Here is a 26,421-nt window from a genome sequence, read left to right on the forward strand (position 1 = left end):
TATAGAAAAATTTTGCCAAACTCTGATTAAAACCATTTATACTAACACAATTATTGATAAAATTGGATTTAAATCTATAATCTTGTCATTTGTTTACTATATATCTCAATATTTCTTTGTTCTTTCTTTTACTGTGTTTTGTGCAGAGTAACCATACTTTAAATAAACATACTTTAACGTTTTGTTTAATATCCACTACTGGCTAATTAAGCACACTTCTTTATTTTGATATTTAGTGTTTGCTCCAGGTTTTACAATATGCATCATTGACTCAACACAGTGTAACATAACATCAAATGATGCTCTCCCACTTCATGTAAAACGTGAGCACTTTTTACCCTTCCAACACTCTATTTCCATTTCCCTGCTCTCATACTTAATACTACAGTTCATACATACAGTTTCCTTCTACACATGCTGTAAAACTTACATTATGATTTTTGTTTTAAGCAATTATTTTATCTGCTAATAAGCCCCTGGATGTTCACTAGTTGGCCTTACGGAGTTTCACTTTATGTATTTATGATCCCAGCATTCAGCAGCAGACTCAAAGTAGCCACTATATGGATTTCTAGAGTTCTTTTGTCTGCATAGCTCCTTTCTTTTCAGAACCTGGCCATGCAACTTCTAGTTGCCTAAGCCTCTCCAACATCCAAATTCTGGCTTCCAAGTTCTCATTAGACTCTCTCTTCCTGTTTCTGTGTCTCCAAAGTTGCTTCAGGACAGGAAGCTATAATAGTGGTAAACCTAACTAACCTCTTTTATTTCCTCTCTCTCAGGGATCACAGTCTTACTCTGCCTATCATATAATAACTAAAAACAAAACAAAACAAAAATCTAAAACAAGATAATTCATATATTTTGGCCCAGTTTACGAGTTGTTTATGAGAAGGGGATAAAGACTTCTTACTCCATCATAGCCAGAGATGGAATTCGTAATTTTTATAAACAATATTAAAAACTTATGTATTTGCAAAAATGCAGATTTGAAGGGGTACATGCACCTTGATGTTTATAGAAGCATTATCAACAATAGCCAAACTATGGAAAGAGCCCAAATGTCCATCAACTGAAGATGTGTTGCATACACACACACACACACACACACACACACACACAAACAAACACACAAGTATTAGCCATCAAAAAGAATGAAATTTTGCATTTGGAACAACATAGATGAAGCTAGAGTGTATTATGCTAAGCGAAATCAGTCGGAGAAAGACAAATAGGAAAACAGATCAACGTATGGGAAGAAAAAAGAGGGAAGCAAACCATAAAAGACTCTTTTTAAAAAGATTTTATTTATTTATTCATGAGACACACACACAGAGAGGCAGAGACACAGGCAAAGGGAGAAGTAAGTTTGTCACTGGGAGCCCAGTGGGGGACTTGATCCCAGGATCACAACCTAGCCAAAGGCAGACGCTCAACCACTGAGCCACCCAGGTGCCCCCATAAGAGACTCTTAATGATAGAGAACTAAGGGTTGATGTAAGGAGGGGTGAGGGGTGGGCTAAACGGGAGATGGGTATTAAGGAGGGCACTTGTTATGATGAGCACTACATGTGATATATGTGATGAATACTAAATTCAACTCCTGAAATGGTATTATACTATAGGTTAACTAACTAGAATTTAAATAAAAACTGGAAAGAAAAAGGGTTATTTGAGCAGATTATGTGAATTTAAAGAATGAATTAGAAATAATTCTATTTTTTTATACATGACAGGTAAAAGGAACTAATATTAAATCCTTAAAACAACTTTAGAGGTATTATTGTCTCCATTTTGAAGAGGCTCATAAGTTAATAACTTGCCAAGGTCATACCAATATCAAGTGGCAAAATTGAGATTCTAACCCAGTTATTATTGAAGGCCATGTTTTTTACTCTATACTACCTGGCTTCACATTATTTCACACCACAGATACTGCATTTTAAATGACTTGATTCACCAAAGTAAATTTATTAAAATCTCCTGTGCTTTACTTATTAGCAAGGTTATTATTAACTATTAATCAAAATACCTGACCAGCAAGGAGAAAAGAAATTACTATGGTGTGTTAAGAGTATTTCATATAAATGCAATGATACAATGTCATTGTTAGCCTCTGTGACATTTTAATAAGCATATTTATTTAAATTTAAAATTGGCATCTTAAAACGTTTTAAATGACTTATGAACTTTTGGCTATGATTCACACAAGCCAGTATATTCCTGAGGACCATATATATTTCCTATTTCATGTAAGCAGACATTATGTTCACCACCTAATGTTGGAGACCATTAAAATGTAAGTTCCACTGAAGTTTTATTCACAATACCTAAAAAGAGTTTACCATACAAAAGGTACTCTTGAGAAATAAAAGATGCCCATAATTTTAATGCTCTAGAAGTATAGTAATGGTTACCTTACATTAAGATGGTGGGCTGACCCTTCTGCCCAAATCCCTTTAAATGACAGTTCAAAAAAAAGAAAAAGAAAGTAACGCGCTTGTGTTTGCAATAAACATGGAGTAACAGGAACTGTATTGATCTTACTGCCTGAAACAGCTAAGCAATGCAACAGAATATATGAAACAGTGGAACTCAAGACATAATACAGGAACCAACAAAAGAAAGTGAATATTAGAGATGAAAAACAAAGGCGATAAGCCCTATTATTGCCCCAGTGTACTACCTGGGTAAAAGGCAAAAAGGGAGGACCCCAGTCAAAACCTAATCATTTTCTTATGTTAAAGAGATGAAGCTGGAAGTCAAGAAGGCAAACTAGAGACATGAACTAGAATTCACGGAGTACAGGGACAGAGAAGAGAAAGTTGTAGAAGACACTCTGGAAATATAAAAATGGTTCTCTGAGTCTTCATATTAAAGCACTGATCAGTATATGTATGTGAGTAAACTACCCAAGGTCACAGAAAAAAAATCACTGAAAAGGAATAGAGGGAACAGTGCCCAATGCCCACAGAGGTCTATAAGCAAGTCCTGTCTGTAAGAGTCAGAACAGAAAAGCTCATTTATCAAATAGCATTGATCAGAGCAGGGGCCAACAAATTATATCCCAGAGGTCAATCTGGTCCACCTATTTCTGTATAGCACAAGAAACTCAGAATGGTTTCTACATTATGAGACAGCCGGGGGGGGGGGGGGTCGACCAAAAGATAATATTTCATGAAAACTTAGAAGCATGAAATTCAAATGAAATTCAAATTAGAGTATCTAAGAATAAAGTTCACAAACATGCTTGTTCATTTAAATACTATCTATGGTTGCTTCCATTATACAACAGAAAGGACAGGTAGTTGAGATAGAGACTCTGCAGTCCACAAGGCCTGATATATTTACTATCTGACTCTTTACAGAACAACGAATCTTGTGTTAGTAGGAAAAATATTAACCCCAGGATAAACATATATCCAGAATCACCTGACAAAGCTTAAAAGCAAGATACTAAATAATTAGTTCCAGGGCCCCCAGGTAGTTCAGTTGGTTAAGTAACCAACTCTTGATTTCGGCTCAGGTCATGATCTCAGGGTTGTAAGATTGAGTCGTGCATGGGGCTCCTCACTGAGCAAGAAGTCTGATTAAGATTTTTTCTGTCCGGAGTCGGAGGAGCCGCTGACGCCGCCAAGTCCCGACGTGCACGCCCGATTCCTTTTGGTTCTAAGTCCAAAATGGCAACGCTCAAGGATCAGCTGATTCAGAATCTTCTTAAGGAAGACCATACCCCCCAGAATAAGATTACAGTTGTTGGGGTTAGTGCTGTTGGCATGGCTTGTGCCATCAGTATCTTAATGAAGGACTTGGCAGATGAACTCGCTCTTGTTGATGTCATGGAAGACAAATTGAAGGGAGAGATGATGGATCTCCAGCACGGCAGCCTTTTCCTTAGAACACCAAAAGTTGTCTCTGGCAAAGACTACAATGTGACTGCAAACTCCAAGCTGGTTATTATCACGGCTGGGGCACGTCAGCAAGAGGGAGAAAGTCATCTTAATTTGGTCCAGCGTAACGTGAACATCTTTAAGTTCATCATTCCTAATATTGTCAAATACAGCCAAAACTGCAAGTTGCTTGTTATTTCCAATCCAGTGGATATCTTGACCTATGTGGCTTGGAAGATAAGTGGCTTTCCCAAAAACCGAGTTATTGGAAGTGGTTGCAATCTGGATTCAGCCCGGTTCCGTTACCTAATGGGGGAAAGGCTGGGAGTTCACCCATTAAGCTGTCATGGGTGGGTCCTTGGAGAGCATGGAGACTCCAGTGTGCCTGTATGGAGTGGAGTAAATGTTGCTGGTGTCTCTCTGAAGAATCTGCACCCTGACTTAGGCACTGATGCAGATAAGGAACAGTGGAAAGAGGTTCACAAACAGGTGGTTGACAGTGCCTATGAGGTGATCAAACTAAAAGGCTACACTTCCTGGGCCATTGGACTCTCTGTGGCAGATTTGGCAGAAAGTATAATGAAGAATCTTAGGCGGGTGCATCCAATTTCCACCATGATTAAGGGTCTCTATGGAATAAAAGATGATGTCTTCCTTAGTGTTCCTTGCATCTTGGGACAGAATGGAATCTCCGATGTTGTGAAGGTGACTCTGACTCCCGAGGAAGAGGCCCGTTTAAAGAAGAGTGCAGATACACTTTGGGGGATCCAAAAGGAGCTGCAGTTTTAAAATTTTCTAATGTACCATGTCACTGTCTAGACTACAAGATTTTAGTTGGAGGTTGTGTATGTTGTCCTTATTATCTGACCTGTTACTCAAGTCGTAATATTAAAATGGCCTAAGAAAAAAACATCAGTTTCCTAAAGTTACACATAGGGTTCACAAAACCCTGCAGCTATGTCCTGATGCTGGATGATACCTGTCTTGTGTAGTCCTAAATTGGTTAACGTAATATCGTTCCACCATCTCAGAGGCACCACTGCCAATGTCATATATGCTGCAGTTACTCCTTAAACCAGATGTGTATTTACTGTGTTTTGTAACTTCTGATTCCTTCATCCCAACATCCAACATGCCTAGGCCATCTTTTTTTCTTCAGTCACATCCTGGGATCCAATGTATAAATTCAATATTGCATGGATTGTGCATAACTCTTCTAAAGGATCTTATTTTGTGTACTATATATGTCAGAATATAGTGTACATTGCCATATAATGTAAAAAGACAATGCAACCAACTGTCATACCAACTAAAATACCAAATAAATTTTGAACAGTGAGTCTTTTTTTTCTGAAAAAAAAAAATTTTTTTTTCTGTCCTCCTCTCCCACCGCCCCTCCCCCCCTTAAAAAAAGTTTCCAAGTAAATAAAACATGTCCCAGAGCTCAAGAATATAAGTATATAAAAATATCTAGCATATACTGTGGCATTATTTACAATAGCCAAGATATGGAAGCAACTCAAGTGTCCATCCACTGATGTAGTACATACACAAAGTGATATTACTCAGCCATAGAATGAATGAAATTTTGCCATTTGTGACAACATGGCTAGACCTAGAGGTTATTCCGGTAACTGAAGTAAGTCAGACACAGACGCCTGGGTGGCTCAGTGGTTTAGCACCTGCCTTCAGCCCAGGGCGTGATCCTGGAGTCCTGGGATCGGGTTCCGCATTGGGCACCCTGCGTGGAGCCTGCTTCTCCTTCTGCCTGTGTCTCTGCCTCTCTCTCTCTCTCTCTCTGGGTCTCTCATGAATAAATAATAAAATCTTTAAAAAAAAAACGAAGTCAGACAAAGATAAAAACCGTATGATTTCACTTATTTGTGGTATCTAACAAAAAAAAATGAACAAAGAACAGAGAACTGGTGATTACTAAAGGGGAAGTGGGTCAGGGATGAGAAAAACAGGTGAAGGGGATTAAGTAATACAAACTTCCAGTTATAAAATAAATAAGTCATGGAGATGAAAAGTACAGAATAGGGAATATACTCCATAATACTGCAATAATGTATGATGAGTATGATGAGTACACTTAACCTTGGTGAGCACTGAGTAACCTACAGAATTATTGAATCATGTTATATACCTGAAACTAATATAACATTGTATGGCAACTATACTCAATTTTTTCAAAAACAAAAACAAGGGGCGTCTAGATGGCTCAGTCAGTCAAGCGTCAGTCTGACTCTTGGTTTTGGCTCAGGTCGTCATCTCAGGTTTGTGATATCAAGCCCCATGTTGGTTTCCCCCTGCAGCGGGGAGTCTACTTAAATTTTGCTCCCTTGCCTGTTGCCCCTCCCTCCACTTGCCTGCATTCTCTAAAATAAACAAATATTTTTTAAAAATAAAAAAAGCAAAAACAAAATGAAACAAACATCTAGCATCTAGTATAGTAAAATTTACAATGTCTACTATCTAATCAAAAATTACCAGACAAGCAAAGGAAGCAGAAAAATTTAACCCATAGGGAGAAGAAAAAAAAACCAATCCACTAACTCAAATAATAGAATTAATAAAGCAATATGAAGTTATAGAACCATAAGTGACCATAATTTATATGCTCAAGAAACTAGAGGAAAGACTGAACATGTGGAGTGAAGACATGGATGACATAAAAAAGACTTACTGCCATTTCCAATGATGGGATGGAACTAGAGGGTATTATGCTAAGTGAAATAAGTCAGTCAGAAAAAAAACAAATACCATATGATTTCATTCATATGTGGAATTTAAGAAACAAAACAGATGAACATAGGGAAAGAGAGGGAAAAATAAAATAAGATGAAAATTGAGAGGGAGGCAAGCCATAAGAGATGGTGAACCCTAGGAAACCAACAGGGTTGCTGGAGTGGAGGGGGATGGATAATTGGGTGATGAGCATGAAGGAGGGTACTTGATGTAATGAGCACTGGGTATTTATATGCAACTAATGAATCATAAATTCTACCTCTGAAACTTAAAAAAAAAAAAAGACCTAAATAAAAATTCTGGAGAGGAAAAGCAGTTTCTGATTAAAAAACCCTGAATAGGGACGCCTGAGTGGTTGAGGGTCTGCCTTTGGTTCAGGGCATGATCCTGGGGTTCAGGATCGAGTTCCACCTCGGGTTTCTTGTGGGGAGCCTGCTTTCCCCTCTGTGTCTCTGCCTCTCTGTGTCTCTTGTGAATAAATAAAATCTTAAAAAAAAAAAAAAAAAACCTAAATAGGATATAAGCTAGATTAAGCTTGTCCTCACCACTACAAAAAAATGTTAGTGAACTTAAAAACACAGCAATAAAAAAGAAAAAATAAAGAAAAAAATACTAAAAATAAGTGCACAGATCAATAAACTGTGGGACTACTTTAAGTGATCAAATAGACATCTAATTTGGAGTTTCAAAATAAAAAAATTAAAAAAAAAAAAGGAGGGACACCAGCTGAGGGTGGCTCAGCTGGTTTAGCAGCTGCCTTCGGCTCAAGTCATGATCTTGGGGTCCCGGGATTGAGACCTGCATCTGGCTCCTTGGCTCAATGGAGAGTCTGCTTCTCCTTCTCCCTCTACCCCACTCGTACTCTCTCTCAAATAAATAAATAAAATTGTTCAAAAAAGAAAAACAACTAAAAAAAATGGAGTTCATGTATCAGAAGACTCAATGTTTAAAGGTGTCATTTTGTGCAAATTCATCTGTAGATTCAACAAAATCCCAATAAAATTTTCAGTATTTTATAGAAATTGATAAACTTACTCTAAAATTTATATGGAAATGCAAAGGACCTAAAATAGGTAAAAACACCTTTTAAAAAGAAGAATATAGTTAGAAGACTTAAATTATCTGACTTCAGAATTTACTACAAAGTTAGGGAGCTGAGTCTAAGCAGAGTGATACTGGCCTCAAGATAGAAAAATAGATAGGTGAAACAGAATGCAGGGTACAGAAATAGACCCATACATATGCAATTAATTAACTCTTGAAAAAAATATTTTATTGAAATAAAATTTACAGGGGCACCTGGGTGGCTCAGTGGTTGAGAGTCTGCCTTTGGCTCAGGTCATGATCCTGGGGTCTTGGGATTGAGTTCCACATCAGACTTCCCATGGGGAGTCTGCTTCCCCCTCTACCTATATCTCTGCCTCTCTCTGTATGTCTCTTATGAATAAATAAAATCTTTAAAAAAAAAAAAAAAGAAAAAATTTAACTAACATAAAATCAATCCATCATTTTAGCCATTTTAAAGTGTAGAATTCCATGCTTTTTAGTATATTCATAATATTGTACCACCATCACCACTACCTAATTAACAGAATATTTCCATCAACCCTGAAAGGAACTTCAATTCTTTCAATTCCCCCTGACCTCAACTCCCACCAACTAATTTATATTCTGTCTCTATGGATTTGCCTAATTTATAAATTTAATATAAATGGAATCATACTCAATGAAACCAAAAGTTCCTTGTTTGAAAAGATGAACAAAATAGATAAACTTTCAGCATGACTGATGAAGAAAAATAGATTCAAATTACTCAAGTTAGAAATGAGGGGAGGGATATTACTAATGATCTTACAGAAATAAAAAGATTGTTAAAAGAGCACAATGAATAACTGAATGCCAATATATGAACCTAGATGAAATGGACAAATTCCTAGTAACAAATTACCAAACTTACCCAAGAATAGAAAATCTGAATACATAGGGTATTCAAGTAAAAAGATTAGATAACCAAAAAACTTCCCCCAAGAGAAACCCAGGATCAAATGGCTTCACAGGTGAATTCTACAAACATTTACCAAAGAATTAACGCCAATCCTTCTCAAACTCCTCCAAAAAACAGAAAAGTTCAGATGAACACTTTCCCACTCATTCTGTTAGGCCAGTATCACTCTGATACCAACACCTGGCAAACAAACAAAAAACGAGAAACCTATAAAAGAGTAACCTTTGTGAATATGTACATAAATCTTCAACAAAATGTAAGTAAACTGAATCCAGCAGCATACTAAAACGATTAGGGATATTAGCCCTACCTCCACGGAAGGGAGAGGGACTAAGGATTAATTAATTAAACAAAAACTGTTACACTCAAATTCAGAAGACCTTCCTGACTCATGCATGAATACACTGACACATGGGGAAGCTAATCTACACTGATTCCACAGAGAGAGTGCATGGAAACTGTATATTACCCTCCCAGACCTTGCCTTATGTGTCTCTTTATCTGGTTGGTTCTAAATTCTATCTTTTAAAATAAAACCATGGTAAGTATAGCACTTTTCTGTGTTCTGTGAGTCCTTCCAACAAATTATCAAATCGGAAGCAGATTGTGGGAACTTGTGGCTGGCATCTGCAATGGAGGCAGTCTTGTTGGTGACCATGCCCTCAAATCTGTGGAATTTGTCGCTACATTCAGGTGATTGGAGTAAGATCTGAACTGTACTGCAGTACATCAATATAAAATCAAACCAAGAATTTTTGTGAAATTTTACAGGTGATTCTGGAAAAGTCAGAGGAGACTACAAGGGGCTGAAAATAACCAAATGGCATTTCAAAAAGAACATGGTAGGAGACCTTGCCTTAGCAAACCAAAGGTCTTATTTTAAAGCTATAATAAAACCATGTGCTGAAGAATGCACTAATGTAACAGAGAACCTAGAAATAGATCCACATATATGTCGAAATTAACATGTGAGACGTGGCATTTGGCATTACAAAGTAGTGTGCAGGGGGAAAAAGCCCTCACACATTACAGAAAAATAAACTCCAAGACATTTAAGATTACAATTTGAAAATCAAAACTTTTAGAAGGAAACACAGATGAGTATCTTATGACCTCAGAATTATAGACAAAGGTTTCTTAAACAGATATAAAAAGTGTAAACATTAAAAAAAGATTTACAGGGCAGCCCGGGTGGCTCAGCCGTTTAGCGCTGCCTTCAGCCCAGGGCGTGATCCTGGAGACCTGGGATAGAGTCCCACGTTGGGCTCCCTGCATGGGGCCTGCTTCTCCCTCTGCCTCTCTCTCTCTCTCTCTCTCTCTCTCTGTCTCTCATGAATAAATAAAATTTTAAAAATTATTAAAAAAAAGATTTACAATTATACTACACTGAAATTCAAAGTCTATTTTAACAAAAGATAGTCTAAAAATAGCATAAAAGATAAGCAACATTGAGATGTTTACATTGCAAATAAAAATGACAAAAGACTAACATCTAAAATATATTAAAAATTGTTACAAATCAATAAAAACAATCACAAAGGAAACTGGGGAAAGACTATAAAAAAGGCAATTCACAGAAGGGAAAACCAAATGGCAAAAAACATGAAAATGCTCAAGCTCATAACAACAATAAGAAACTAATTCACAATCACATTATTAAAAATGTAAATTAAAAAAAATAAAAATGTAAAAGTTTGAGAATACCAAGTATTGAATATCTGGATAAATGAGAGCCCTCATACACTGACGGCAGTATATAAATTGATAAAGTCACTCTGGAAAACAATCAGGCTATACCAAAGCTAACACAAAAATTTATATACCCTCAGCCATTCCAACTCTAGGCCGCTAGAATGTTCATTACAGCCTTACTTTTAATTGCACAAAACAAATCTACATATCCACCAATTCAAAAAAAATTACAGTACTTTTTATGTAATAGGAAATAAGGTAAATAAAAAACAACATGCATCAACATGGATATATTTCCAAAACAGTATTGAGGAAGACACCTGGGTGGCTCAGTTGGTTAAGTGTCTGCCTTCAGCTCAGCTCACGATCCCAGAGTCCTGGGATGGAGCCGCATTTCAGGCTCCCCGTTCATGCTCTCTCCATCTCTGTCTCTCTCTCTCCATCTGTTCATGCTCTCTCCACCTCTGTCTCTCTCTCTCTCTCTAATAAATAGATATAATCTTAAAACAAAAAAGTGTTGAGGGAGAAATAAAGGAAATTGCAGAGGAATGCGTATAGTACTATACTATTCACAAGTAAAATTTCAAAACATGTAAATTCATACCATGTATTGCTTATGGATACATAAATATATATTCTTAGTATAAAAGTCTTCATGGGAAAAAAATAAAAAATAAATAAAAGTTCTCATGGGAATAATAAACTCTAAATTTCAGGACTGTGGTTGCCTGTAGGAATGGAGGACAGAGAATTAGACCAGGAATAATACACAGAATAAATCTGTGATTTCAATGTTTTTAAAAGAAAAAGCAAAGCAAATAAAAAGGCACATCCTAGAAAATGTCAGAACTCCAAGGATTTAAAATAAAATTATAAAACCTTTCAGGAGGAAAAGCAGCTCACTTACAAAGGAACAAGAATCAGACTGACAGATTTCTCATCAGCAAAAGGGGGTGCTAAACAAAGGAGAGTAGTATTGTCAAAGTTCTGGAGGGGGAAATTATTTGAACAGTGGAATACTGTACTTTAAATGAGGAGTCAGATCAGAGTGCAAAATAAGTGTATTTTCAGACATGCAAGAACTCGAGATTCAACACTCAGAGACCCTGTTTGAAAAAGAATGTACTACAGAAAAAGAATGAATCTAAAAAGAAAAAAATGGGAACCAAAAAAAGTGGTGAGCACATCGACTACTAAAACATAGACTGATTTAAATAATTGCTGAGAAACATAAAAATAAATAATTGACACTATGGAACTAAAATCCCAGGTAATTAAAACATGACAGGTTAGGTGTGGGACTGAGAGAGAGAGTCAGAGAGGGAGCCCATTAAGATTCTTACGTTGCTTGGCAATACATAATTATTAAAGCAACTTACTGTGCTCTAATATCAACCTTACAAGAAATGGGAGAAAATCTCCCAGTATTAATTTGCTTATAGATAAATTATTTATGTTACTGAGAATTCTAGCTTAAGAAGTATATGTAATTTCTTTAAGTGGGAACATTTTGTCTTTCAAGATGGTGGAGACATCCTCACTAATTAAATGGCATAAGACCAAAGTTTAATTATAACTCAAGAAACATTATAAGTTTGAGTTACCACACGGTGTCTAATAGCATGTGTAACAGTGGAAAAAGAGTCACTCTGAAAACAGAATACAGTTCAAACATTTCTGCTAGAGAATCTTTCAGGATTAATGAAGAATTACTCATCAACTATCAACCCACACAAACGACACACATTTACTTATGTATTTCTCTTCTATAGAAAAGATTCAATCCACATTACCTATTTGACATTTCTTTTTCACTGTTTAGGGTGTGATTTCAATTTATATGAAGTACCATTTGTTTCTTTATACATAAGAGGTAACAGAAAAGATGTCCAACAACTATCAAATCTTTATCCAGCAGGATACAGTAATCTCTATAATCTGTGGTCTTTCTGTAAATGAAAATGACAGTTACTCAGTTATAGAAAGCTTTACCTATAAGAGAATAAAACTGGACACCTATGCCAAGATAGTTTAACAAACCAAATTTTACTTATCTTAATTAATTTGTTTTTTCAAAGATTTTATTTATTTATTCACGAGAAACAGAGAAAGAGAGAGGCAGAGACACAGGCAGAGGGAGAAGCAGGCTTCACGCAGGGAGCCTGACGTGGGACTCGATCCTGGGTCTCCAGGATCACACCCTGGGCTGAAGACTGCTGAGCCACCTGGGCTGCCCAACAAATTTTAATTATCTTAAGCACATAAATAAGGCACTCTAAAAAAACCATCCTTAACAAAATGTTAAAATATATATGTAACATATGTATAGAATATACATGTATATATAACAACTTAAATAATTCACAAAAATCAAAAGAGCTATAAAATAAGATAGACTGCCATAATCTATTCAGAGTAAACTTTTAGTAAGCTATAAATTAACATGGCTAGCTTTTCAAACAGTGCTCATATACATTATTAGAATTCTGAATTTTTAAAAATAGGGAATATCTTTTCCCCCATAAACCCCAGGCCTTTATGGCTATTTCTTTCTTCAGTAAAGGAACTATTTACTACCTACTCTCTATGCCAGAAAACTTCTCTAGCCCTACATGGCCACTGACCTAATTCATATCTCAACAATTCTACAATAATGACCTGGGGCTGAATTCCCCACCTTCAAGCTACCCACTGTCTTTCCAAGAATTCATAAAATTTTACTTTCAGAAATGAAAATTTTCAGGGGTGCCTGGGTGGTTCAGTCTGCCATTCCTCAGGGGGAGATGGTTCTGCTCCTCCCCTGCTCATGCTGGAGCTCTCTCTCAAATAAATAAATAAAACATTTAAAAAAACATAAAATAAATAAAAAAACAAAACAACAACAAAACAAAGAAAGAAGGATTTCAGGTCAACCCTAGTGGAGAAGATATAGAACAATTCAGAAAAAAATGGGCTGGGAATTTTTTTTTAATTAAAAAAGGTAAATAGCAGAAAAGTAATAATGACTTTTCCCTGAGCTATCTTGAAAAGATAAAAGAAAAACTGGATGTTAAAACTATAGTCTAAGATTCCTATAAAAAGTAATAAGCTGGGCAGCCCTGGTGGCTCAGCGGTTTAGCGTCGCCTTCAGCCCAGGGTGTGATCCTGGAGACCCAGGATCGAGTCCCACATCAGGCTCCCTGCATGGAACCTGCTTCTCCCTTGGCCTGTATCTCTGCCTCTCTGCCTCCCTCCCTCTCTCCCTCTCTCGCTCATGAATCAATAAATAAAATATTTTTTAAAAAGTAATAAGCTTAGAAGACAGAGGTTAACACACTTTTGACGTGCAGTTAAGACATGGGATAACCATATGACCCAAGAAGGAAACTGAGAGATTACACAAAGATTTTCCACCTCAGGTACAATTACAAACCAAGAAGACGGAGACCTGGGAAGAAACAAGAGTAAAGAAGAGAGGAAAGGAAGAAAAAAGAAAAGGAAGGAAGAAGAGGGGAGGGAGGGGGATTCAGTAGTATCTATCTTTATAAACAATACCCAAAAGGAAATGGGAGTTGTACCCTGACAAGTCTCTAGCAAGCAAAGGATAAAAAGAAAAACTAAAACTATATCAAAATACCCACTATTACTAATTTGAAATATGTGACATTTATTCATGCAACTAACATTTGAGCATCTACTATATGCTAAGTTTTGACAGAAACAAAGTGAATAAGGCAAAATGAAAAAATTTTTAAGATTTTATTTGAGAGAGAGCGAGCTTGCACATGAGTGGGGAGAGGCAGAGAGAGAGAGGGAGAAACAGACTCTCAGCTGAGGAGAAAGCCTGACTTGGGGCTCAATTCCAGGACCCTGAGATCATGACCCAAGCCAAAGGCAGACACTTAACCCACTGAGCCACCCAGGCACCACAGACAAAATGAATTCTTTATAGAATTTAGAATCAGTCACTGACATTTATTAAATAAATAAAGTCGCTGCCTTTATTTAATGTGTTTTTTCCTTTAAATGAAAGAAAAATACTACGAAGACATTTATAATTCTTGTGTCCTAATCTGATTTTCTCACATTATCTGAAGTTTGTCAACCACAAAATTTTTAGAAATGAAATGCTTGGGCAGCCCGGGTGGCTCAGCGGTTTAGTGCCGCCTTCAGCCCAGAGCCTGATCCTGGAGACCTGGGGTCCAGTCCCACATCGGGCACCCTGCATGGAGCCTGCTTCTCCCTCTGCCTGTGTCTCTGCCTCTCTCTCTGTGTCTCTCATGAATAAATAAACAAAATCTTAAAAAAAAAAAGAAAAGAAAACAGAAACGTAATGCTTGAAGTTAGGTTGCAACTTCCTAAACACACTGTATTATTTCACAATTCTATGGCTTTTCTCGTGTTCTTCTCTACCTGGAATGCTTATCCATCTCCTATACAACTGTTCAAATCTCCATAATGATTACAGTGATGCTACGAAATGCCCTGGGCAAAGGTAGGTACTTGCTTTTTTATATTCTCAAAGTACTTCCTCTATTACAGCAGTTATACTTCTATATAATTGCACAGATTAATACAAACATATGCTGTCTACAAGACACATACTTTAAAATCAAAAAACAGGATCCCTGGGTGGCTCAGCGGTTTGGCGCCTGCCTTTGGCCCAGGGCGCGATCCTGGAGTCCCGGGATCGAGTCCCGTATCGGGCTCCCAGCATGGAGCCTGCTTCTCCCTTTGCCTGTGTCTCTGCCTCTCTTTCTCTCTGTGTCATAAATAAATAAATAAATAAAATAAATAAATAAATAAATAAATAAATAATGAATAAATAAATAAATAAATAAATAAAAAAGTCTTAAAGAATAAATAAAATTAAATCAAAAAGACAAGGAGGTTAAAAAGATGAAAAAGATGTATCATGCAAAGCAGTAACCAAAAGACAGCTGGAATAGCTACATTAATATCAGGCAAAAGACTTTTTTTTTTTAGGATTTTATTTATTAAAAAAAAAAAGATTTTATTTATTTATTCAGGAGAGACCCAGAGACATAGGCAGAGGGAGAAGCAGGCTCCCCATGGGTAGCCCAATGCAGGACTCCATCCCAGGACCCCAGGATCATGCTAAAGGGAGATGCTCAACCACTGAGCCACCCAGACGTAATCCAGGCAAAGGACTTAAATACAGAATGTGAAGAAAAGTACCAGGACAAACAAATTAAAACAGACATTAATTACTGGCTACACTCTGAAATCACTGACTCCAGGACCCCAACCCCCAAGGACTCTAAATTTATTGGTGAGTGTGGTTAAGTCCCAGGCATCAGTATTTTTCAAATGGATTCCCCAGGTGATTCTAACATGCAGCTAGAAAGAGTTAATTAAATCACCTGACTATAATAAAGGTTGAAAACCACCAAAACTGGACACCTGGGTGGCTCAGCGGTTGATGACCTGCATTGAATCAGGGAGTGATCCCCGGGTCCCAGGATCGAGTTCTACTTTGGGCTTCCTGCGTGGAGCCTGCTTTTCCCTCTGCCTATGTTTGCCTCCCTCTCTCTCTCTCTCTCTCTCATGAATAAACAAAATCAGGAAAGGAAAAAGGAAAGGAAAGGAAAAAGGGAAGGGAAGGGAAGGGAAGGAAAAAGGAAAGGAAACCACTAAAGGAAAAAAATAAGACCACTTCCTCAATTAGGGTATATGAAAGTCTAACAGTAGGGAACAAACCCTGGAGGCTTTTGCTGACACACTACACAAAACTTTGCAGCTACAGGAAAAGAAATCTTAATTCAAAATGATTCAAGAAGAGAATTATTTCCAAGTCTGAGAAAGGCTAGGGTTGTCCTAAGCAATGACAATCAGGTAAAGGACTGTGTTCAAGAGATTCATCAACTGCACCTATGAAGTTTTATTTCTTTACTTTTAATATATTTCAGTATCCCACTAAAATAGTATACCTTTTATAATAATGCTTACACTAATAAAATTGGTACTTTTAAAAGTAAAAAAGCATAAATGAGTAGTAAAGTATGCTATAAACGGACTCAGAAGCCTAACTGTTCAAATTCTTGCTCAGTGTTCAGACCAAGACCATGATACGGAGGATCACATTACAATCCTAAAATCATACCTGAGGGGACAGACAGCACAGCGAGTAGTTAAGAGCTAGGGCACTGAAGCCAAATTTACCAAGTTTCAAATCCCTAAACATCATTACTATCTCTATATGAAATGTTCCTCCAACACTTTAATACTGTTAGGTAAGTTACTTTACTTCTCTAAGACTTAGTTGCTTTATCTGTAAAGAGAAAATACCAACTGTAACAGAGTAGTTGTAAGGATTAAGAAGATTTCTTAAGATTTATAGATTTCACTGTAGAGCCTGGCTCAACAATGACTGTAAAATTATTACTCATGGAATCTTAAAAATAAATAAATAAATAAATGAATGAATGAATGAATGAATGAATGAGACACCTCGGTGGCTCAGTGGTTGAGTGCCTGCCTTCCGCTCGGGGTGTGATCCTGGAGTTCCAGGATGGAGTCCCACATCAGGCTCCCTGCAAGGAGCCTGCTTCTCCCTCTGCCTATGTCTCTGACTCTGTTTCTCATGAATAAATAAATAAAATCTTAAAAAATATATATTACTAATGGCACTTATGTAACCTAGAAAATTATGTTAGAGGGACGCCTGGGTGGCTCAGTGATTGAGCAGCCACCTTCAGCCCAAGGGTGTGATCCTGAAGTCCTGGGATGGAGTCCCACATCGGGCTCCCTGCATGGAGCCTGCCTCTCCCTGCCTGTGTCTCTGCCTCTCTCTGTGTGTCTCTCATGAATAAATAAACAAATAAAATCTTAAAAAAAAAAGAGAGAGAGAAAATTATGTTAGAGACCATATACTCCAAAGATCCTCATTTTTGTATTTACATAATTAATTTTTGTTTCTAAAAAAGACAGAAATGGAGAAGATAATTAAGGTTGAAAAGGGAGGTCTGAAATATGGGAAAATGGGCAGGAAAATGGATAGTTATCACCATAAATCAAACCAGATAAGCACAGAAGATAAAAATTATAAAATGATAAGGCCATGAAGATGGAAAGAAAGACAAACCAGAAGATCACTCAAAATTTATAGGACCAAAAAAAAAAATCTCTAAAATGAAGAATGTTATGGAATGTCTGGGTTCAAATGCAGACCCAAGTTAGCACTACTAGAGATGGCTTCTTTCACGGTTTTAATAAACTACAGCTTGGCAGGCCTTTAAATGGGAATATAAATTAAACTCCACTGTATTTCTTATTAGACGAATTCTTGGGCAGCCCGGGTGGCTCAGCGATTTAGCGCCGCCTTCAGCCCAGGGTCTGATTCTGAGACCCAGGATGGAGTCCCACATCAAGCTCCCTGTGCGGGGCCTGCTTCTCCCTCTGCCAGTGTCTCTCATTAATAATAAATAAATAAAATCTTTAAAAACAAAACAAATTCTCCAATGTGTTACAATCTTGCTATATCCCCAAAACCCAAACACCAAAAGCAAGTTACAATTTGAAATAACTCATTCTGGGGGATCCCTGGATGGGGCCTGCTTCTCCCTCTGCCTGTGTCTCTGCCCCTCTCTCTCTCTGTGTCCCTCATGAATAAATAAATAAAATCTTAAAAAAAAAAAACTCATTCTAATTTTTTTCCTAAAAATTTTTTTAATATTTACACATTGAGGAAATGGCAATTACATTTATTTGCAGAGTCAACTGTGAGGATGCTCAGGACAAAAGGAATAAAAATATCAAAATAAACTCTCTGACGAGTGCCTGGCTGACTGTCAATAGGCAGAGCATGAGACTGTTGATCTCAGAGTCCTGAGTTAAAGTTCCCATGTTGGCTTACTTAATTTACATAAATAAATAAAATTCCCTAACATATCCAGTATTCTAAGTGCCAAAGCTTTATAAACTAACACTATGCACTTTGCCTGTGAAACTGACTAATGCTCAAAACACACAATTTCACCCTAGTAAGCAAGGTATTCTCTAGAATGTTCTCCCCCAACCCTCTGTTCTGAGTAACCTATTTTAAGTACTACATTCAATAAATATATTCTTTCCCATCTAAGTAGATGGCATCTCCATTTACCCAACCTTATCCTGACCAACAACTGAGGGCTCAGGATCCCTGGGTGGCGCAGCGGTTTAGCGCTTGCCTTTGGCCCGGGGCACGATCCTGGAGACACGGGATCGAATCCCACGTCAGGCTCCCGGTGCATGGAGCCTGCTTCTCCATCTGCCTGTGTCTCTGCCTGTCTCTGCCTCTCTGCCTCTCTCTCTCTCTCTCTCTCTCTCTCTCTCTCTCTCTGTGTGACTACCGTAAATAAATAAAAAAAATAAAAAAAAAAAAAAACTGAGGGCTCTACCTCCAAATGAGATCTTAAAACCAGCCCACCTGGGTGAGACTCTGAGGCCAGTATAACAGCAATATTACATTTTTCTTATCATTACTGTCAATTACTATGTCACTTGGTCCCCATCCCAGCCTTGAAGTATGACAATTAGGCAGAGGAAGCCATAGATATCCTTGAAAGAAATTACTTCAATGTAATGTCCTCACCCTGTTAACAGAAAAGCTTTTAGATTCACCTAAGAGTAACAGTTAAAGAATTGTGTCGAATTAGATAAATATTGAGGAAACTACTACTGTATTATTTTCATTCACAGGACACTCTAGGCACTAAATCTGTATTATTCTAGTTCTAAAACAGTTCTCAAACCTGGAGACAATCATTCAATCCCTTCACTAGAACAGGGATCAGCACTCTTCCTGTGAAGGGGCAAACAAAACTGTAGCTCATGAAGGCCATATGTTCTCTGTCACAATCACTTGCTTCTGACACTTTAGTGTGAAAGCAGCCCTAGACAATATGTAAACAAATTAGCATGGCTGTGCACCAATAAAACTTTATTTACAAAAACAATCAATGTGCCAGATTTGGCCTACAGCTACAGTTTGCTCACCCCTGCATTAGACTATCACAGACTAGGTCATAGCTTCCAATTACATGCATTCTTTATTTTTTTAAAGATTTATTTATTTTAGGGCAGCCCCGGTGGCACAGCGGTTTAACGCTGCCTGCAGCCCGGGGTGTGATCCTGGAGGCCCAGGATCGAGTCCCACATCGGACTTCCTGCATGGAACCTGCTTTTCCCTCTGCCTGTGTCTCTGCCTCTCTCTTCGCTCTCTCTGAATGAATAAATAAATAAATCTTTAAAAAAAAAAAAGATTTATTTATTTTAGAGAAAGTGCATGTGTGCAGGAGTGTGTGAGTGGGGGAGGGACATAGGAGGAAGGGAGAGAATTAGACACCTAACTGAGCACATAGTCCTACACAGGGTTCGATCTCATGACCCTGAGACCTGGACCTGAGCCAAAATTAAGAGTCTGTTGCTTAACCGGCTGAGCTACCCAGGCACCCCTACATGCAATCATCTTACATACAGTATTACATCTAATGGGATGTGAAATCTGATTACTTCAAGTGTTAGCACTAACCAGTATGCCAATTACTTCCAACTAGCAATGGAAAGAATCTCATTCTCATATGTTGGGCAAATGTTTAAGAGTTCATGTAAGATTCAATTGTAAAAAACATTTTAGAATAGAACACAGTCCTATAATGAACTGGGAAACAACTATTCATTTCATAAACATTTATTCTTGCCTTCAAGGAGTTTATTCTCTTGGGGTGCTTAGGTGGCTCAGTCAGTTAAGCCTCTGATTCTTGATTTGGGCTTAGATCATGATCTTAGGGGGTTGTTGAGATCAAGCCCTGAGTGGGCTCCACTCTGGGCATGGAGCCTGCTGAATATCCACTTTCCCCCTTTCTGTGCCCCATCCCCCCTTCTCTAAAAAAAACCCCAAAATAAAAAAATGAAGTTTACAGTCTTGTAGGCTAGGCTGTGAGTGCAAAAGGTGTTTACAAGTACTGTTCTATAAAATCCAAAGAGCTCATTGGGGTGAGGTGGCAAAGTGGTTATTTAACTTGAAGAAGAAGCAGGAAAAATTTCACAGAGCACCTGATGCTTAAAGAGCAGATTAATGGTGGGTAGTACAGTGAGCAGACATGGGAAGATTGGGAGTCAATATTCAACTCAAGTAGGAGGATAAGGAAAAGGTATAAAGATATGCAATAATCTTTTGTATCTATAGAAATCTACAAGCAGTTCAGTATGACTAAAACAATAGCAACAATGATAGAAAACTGAAGCTGAATATAAAAGAGGATAAAGAAATAGACTCAAGATTTGGAACAAAGTAGAAAGTATGCCAGAGGTTAAAGAGTAAGATGGTTCCTCAGTTTCAGACAGGGTGTCTTGAGTGGATGATGCTAATATTCACCGTGAGAGGTAATTTATAATTAAAAGCAAATAAAGGAAGCAAAACAATTTTCCTTTTATAAAAAGCCTTAGAAGACTTCTTTTGAACTTTAAAAAAAATAACTGATATATAACATCATATTAGTTTCAGATGAACAAATGATTCAGTATTTGTATATAATTCAAAATGATCACTCAACAAACCTAGTTAACACTCATCACCACACAGTTACAAATTTTTTTCTTCTGATGAGAGCTTTTCTCTTAGCAATTTTCCATTATACAAAACATCATTAAATATAGTCATCAAACTGTACATTATATCCCCATGACTTATTTATTTTATAATTGGAAGTTTGTACCTTTTGACCACCTTCATCCATTTTCACTTTTTGATAGAAGACTACTTTTAAATATATATATTTTTGATTATTACCAAAGTAGTACATAATTAGTACAAATGTGAAAAAGAAAAAAGAAAAACCTATAATCCTATCATTCAGAATATGATTAAGATAAACATATACAAATATAGGGGAGAAGGCATAGATAGAATAAACACAAAGCAAAACTTTTACATTAAAAGGTCATGAAAATATACATCATTACAAAGTGCACATATTACTTGTCCATATAATTTTTTTTAAACCCAACTTACTGCTTCATTGTCTATCTTTGCCAGTAAACTATGACCTCCATAAAGGCAACATCTTCTATTTTTCATTAATGTATCCACAGGGCATAAGTGTGCCTGGCACATAGTAGATAATCAATTACCGTTTGTTGAAAGAACAATTTTTAGATGAAGCCCCAGATTACTCTCTCAAGCAGTATTTAATACTATAAAAATTCTAACACAAAAAGAAAATAGAACACACACCGACACCTTTAATAATGGGATCTACCATACAGAAAAGCAGAACAAAACAAAAAATACTAAGGCATAACATAGTAAGATTATATACACTGGGGCACCTGGGTGGCTCAGTCCATTAAGCATCTGCCTTTGGCTCAAGTCATGATCCCGGAGTCCTGGGATCAAGTTCCAAGTTATGCTCCCTGCTCAAAAGGGTTCTCAAGTAAATAAATAAGATATTTTTAAAAATATCTTATTTATGTATTCATGAGACATAGAGAGAGAGGCAGAGACAACAGGCAGATAGAGAAGCAGGCTCCATGCAGGGAGCCCGATATGGGACTCGATCCTGGGACTCCAGGATCACACCCTGGGCAGAAGGCAGGCGTTCAACCGCTGAGCCACCCGGGCATCCAATAAAAACAATCTTTTTAAAAAGAGAAAGATTATATTCATCAGGAAGAGAGTCAAAGAAATTTTCTTAAATACAGGAACACACACAAACATCTTCCTTGAATAGGAGTCAGGTTAAAATGTACTTTGGGTCTGAACTGTTCTTACTTTTCCACACTGCATGTGGTTGTACATCTCACCATAAAATTGTCACAGAGATATTTTTAGTATATTAATTTATAGGCTAGAATTCATAGACTATTACTACACTTGATAAAATTTCAGAGAAAAAAATTAGCCTCTGAATGGTGACTTTAAGTTAAGCTCAACTTAGCTACTTCTTACTAGATTAGAAAATCCTTAAAAGAAAGCTCAGGTTTTAATGTGTTTTTAAAAAATAATTCCCACAGCAATTACCGCACTTAGCATACAGCAGATATTCAATACACATATTAAGTAAATGAAGTAACTAATAAATGCTTAACTTTTAAACAGAGATTTTAAAACAGATAAATTTCAAGGGAAACGTCTTAGCAATTAAAAAATAAGTGAGTCAATTTGCACTAACAAGCCCAATTTTGCCAGAAAAATCCTCTGTCTTGGACAATATCAGCAAACTCCCTCCAGACCTCCACAACTTTTAGATACCTCAAATCTGTTAATATACCAAAAATTATGTAAAAGAAATACATTTCTATCTTTCCTTCTAATAAATGTCTAAAGACCATTTCTTTATTCAAAAAACAGAAGAGCCCAAACTGGACATTTTCAATTAAAACAGGTTCTGGTTCCTGCAATCTACCACTGTGGATTGACATAACTCTTGGCATGTGCACCAGTAAGATCTTTTGCTTAAAGCAACAGATGGTAGCTTCAGTTATGGTAAAGTCACTTTCTACTTTGTAGAATTCACCTAAAAACAACTGTCACACAATTCAGTTAGCACCAGTAGGAGTTCCAGTCATAACTCCAGTTATATATGAAAGGTATACTCTTTTGTACTTGACATTTGACTGTAAGAGCTGTACGTTTGAATCATTTAAAAATGAGGAAAAAAAACCACGAAACTAAAAGTGCACTAGTAAAATAAAATCTTAGATATAATTCAAACTAAAAATTGAGTCAACTCATTTAATACCATATAAATAACTCAGTCAATCAATAGGGGAACTGTAAGACATTATCCACACATACCTTATTAGACTGTTATTAGATATAATTAACTTTTCAACCAATACCTATACAAAGACTACCTTTAAAGAATGAAAAAGTTCATTTTCCTCTTGAAAAAGAATGTCCTCTGAAGTAAAGTAAAGACACATGGGAGCCTTGGCTGTTGGTAATCTCACAAAGTCAATGTCCATTTTCACTTGTATCCATACCTTCCATTCATCCAATTGTAGTCAAGAAGAAGATGGGGAGGTCCATGCATAGCACAGAACTAGGGGGGCAAAAGTAGACTGTGAGGGAGTGGGGATCAACCAACACCTTCAGGGGCACCTGGCTGGCTCAGACAGTGGAGCAACTAACTCTTGGTTCAGGCCCCACCTTGGGTGTAGAGATTCCTTTGAAAAAAAATTTTTTTAAACACTTTAGCCGGCACACCCTTTTCCTATTCTAACTTAAATCAACAAGAAATCTAATTTTTTTTCATTCTTGATGGTTTCAGCACACAGGTGGACTCTGAAAAGAATGGCCTGAATAGCACCAATGGGTTGCTACATACACTTGAAATCAATCTCTGCACCTGGGTTTTCTTCTCTACAAAATAAAGTCAAAATGGACATAGTACTCCTTTCTTTCTGGTCACAAAACTCAGTGATAGTCTCTAAAGCACAAGTTTCCAAACTAACACCCTCAGTATTTCAGTAACTTTTTTAACAACAGCAGGAGGCAAAGAAACACTAACAGCTTCACTTATCAAGTTGTTAGTAGCAACTTGAAAAACTGATCTACCTTAGCTGAAAAAAAAGTTTTTACTTCATTCTTAAATAATCGCAATTACTTACTTACCTACAGAATGCATATTATGGTTAGGCAATATGAACAACTTCTCAAACCTTGGAATCAAACTGGACACTGCTATTCTTATTTCCTATTTCTCACTGATTTTCATGCAGCATTTACATTTTGTTACAGTAAACCCACCAAAACCCAACTTCACAAAGGTACATCACCCAAAGGAACTTAGCACAATCTAAGGTTCAAATCAGGAACTGTGTAAAGCTAGTAGTTTTCCTGACAACCAAGAGATGTCAAGTCCTGCTATCTGTTCCTTGAACATTTAAACAACCACACAGCACCTCTGTAAGTTGGTGGCAATACCTTGAGGTATCTTAGTGCAGTGTAGGAAACATGGCCCTGTGGCTAGGTATAATTTTGTGGCTTTGGACTCAGATCTAGGTTAGAAATCAGATTTTAGGGGTGCTGGGTGGCTCAGTTGGTTAAGCATCTGACTCTTGATTTCAGCTCAGGTCTTGATCTCAGGGTCTCAGGATGAGGCCCAAGTTAAGCTCCATGCTCAGCAGGGATTCTCTCCCTCTGCCCCTACCCTCCCCCCCCCACACACACACCCAAGCAAGCACTCTTGAGCTCTCTCCCTTCCTCTAAAATAAATAAATCTTTTAAAAAATCAGATTTTACCAATAACTATATATCACCTTGGGCACTGGGCAACTAAAGCAATCTCTTAAACCTTAGTTTCTATGCCTGCCAAAAAGAATTAATAGTACCAACCTCAAAGAACAAAGAATGAAATGATGTTTGTACATAGTAAATGCTCAATATATCATTCAAACTTAAATTTAATAATTTCCTCTCTAGGGGATGAAAGAAGAATTCTAAGCTAAAGCCACAATGCCAAATAAAAACTTATCAACAGATTTTTAGGGAAATGATCATAAAGTGCTCAAACAAGGAATATAGAGAGAACTACAGTTTCCTCCAAAGGATGCCATAATATTGCCATACCTATGACAAAAAGTGAGTAGGTAAAAGGTTTTAAACAGTTTAACTCACAAGAATATACTTTCAAAAGCACCTCTGGGACACCTGGGTGGCTCAGTGGTTAAGTGTCTGCCTTTGGCTCAGGTTGTGATCCCCGAGAATCTTGGGACAGAGTCTCTTGGGACAGAGTCCCGCATCAGGCTCCCCATAGGGAGCCTGCTTCTCTGTGTCTCTCATGAATAAATAAATAAAATTTTTTTTAAAAAAAGCACCTTTTAACGGATAATCACACTAGGAAAAACCAAAAGTTTTACAAATTAGGATTTTTTAAGCAGCACTAAGAACTGCCTTTTAAAAATGCTCATTTATATAGAGCAAAACTCAATTGATTATAACAAAAGATTTTTCCCAAAGAGCATAATAGCTAAATATAATACCTCTGCTCATACCCCTATTCTCACATGTTAAAAATTTAACATCTTTAATAAAATTTGTAATACAAGAATACTGCAAGAGCTTGGTTTATGAAAGGATTTTTGAAATATTTCATTTGATCCTCAGATATTATCTCTATTTACTCAAGAGACAAGGTCTATAGAAATTAAATAATTTGCTCTACAACTTATATAATACTGTTCTGTGCTAAAACTCATGTCTCATGTCTCTTAACTCTTTCTTTTCTTTTTTTTTTTAAATCTTAACTCTTTCTAGTACACAACTCCTTTCCAAAAAGATTCAGTTCAAATTTTGTTAGTTGGACTAGAATTGCTTCATCCAACTGTTATAAGTAAGTTAACCATCATCAAAGGCCTGAAAATCTTTTCCCAGCACAGTAATGGCATTTCACCTGCACAGACTTTTCATTTGACAAGTATGTTGAACTGTGTAACATTACTTAATAATTATTCTTAGATCACATTATGTGAAGATCCATTATTATAGATGCAAATGCCAATTATAGATGCTTTACCAATGGTAATGCACTGGCTGAGCCCACTGGTATAATCTCTGTGCCCAGAATATTTCTCAGTTTTCACTTAGCTGGTGATCATTGCTCAACTCTAGATAGAGAGGTAACATGAACTATTAAACTGACCTTGATATTTTTTCTATAACAAGCCAAATGCAACAGCCGAAATACTTAAAAGGAATGGAAGACAAGAAAACTTGTATACCACCCAGAATACAATGCCATCACAGGTCTATACCTGCCTTTCAACTTGGTCCCAGCAAATTCCAATTTGCCAGCAATCCTTTTCCCCAAATTTCTCTCAGATTCGTATATTAGTATCACTTCCAAAACTATCCTAAACACAGCTCACTAAGGCATTCTACTTCATAGTGACTACTACTATAAAACTTGAATGTAAATGCAATTTGGTAATAAAATAACTATACTGGGAAGCTTAACTTTTAAAGAAATGCTGCAGGAAGTCTTTATTTAATGTAATTTACCACTCCTATTTTACATGACATTAAAAAACTACTCTTTTAGGGACGCCTGGGTGGCTTAGTGGTTGGGTGCCTCCCTTCCACCCAGGGCGTGATCCTGGAGTCCC

The 26,421-nt window shown here is 37.0% G+C and overlaps 2 protein-coding genes across 3 annotated transcripts in view; one reads left to right on the forward strand and one right to left on the reverse strand.

Annotated features, from left to right (window-relative positions):
• RSF1 (remodeling and spacing factor 1) overlaps positions 1 to 26,421 on the reverse strand; it is a 158,727-nt gene that overhangs the window by 129,945 nt on the left and 2,361 nt on the right.
• LOC129506650 (L-lactate dehydrogenase A chain-like) lies at positions 3,623 to 4,959 on the forward strand. 2 transcript variants are annotated; one of them, XM_055320467.1, is made up of 2 exons: positions 3,623 to 4,364; positions 4,634 to 4,959. In XM_055320467.1, the coding sequence occupies exons 1-2, from the start codon at positions 3,678 to 3,680 to the stop codon at positions 4,787 to 4,789; spliced, it is 843 nt and encodes a 280-aa protein (XP_055176442.1). In that variant the 5' UTR covers positions 3,623 to 3,677; the 3' UTR covers positions 4,790 to 4,959. The 2 variants fall into 2 exon arrangements, with proteins under 2 accessions (XP_055176442.1, XP_055176441.1); XM_055320466.1 differs by having other exon boundaries at positions 3,623 to 4,911.

This window comes from Nyctereutes procyonoides, unplaced genomic scaffold (assembly GCF_905146905.1).
Source record: "Nyctereutes procyonoides isolate TBG_1078 unplaced genomic scaffold, NYPRO_anot_genome, whole genome shotgun sequence".
Lineage (NCBI taxonomy): Eukaryota > Metazoa > Chordata > Mammalia > Carnivora > Canidae > Nyctereutes > Nyctereutes procyonoides.

Coding starts and splice junctions, on each gene's coding strand:
- LOC129506650 (XM_055320466.1), top strand. CDS start 3,678: ATGGCAACGCTCAAGGATCAGCTGATTCAGAATCTTCTTAAGGAAGAC.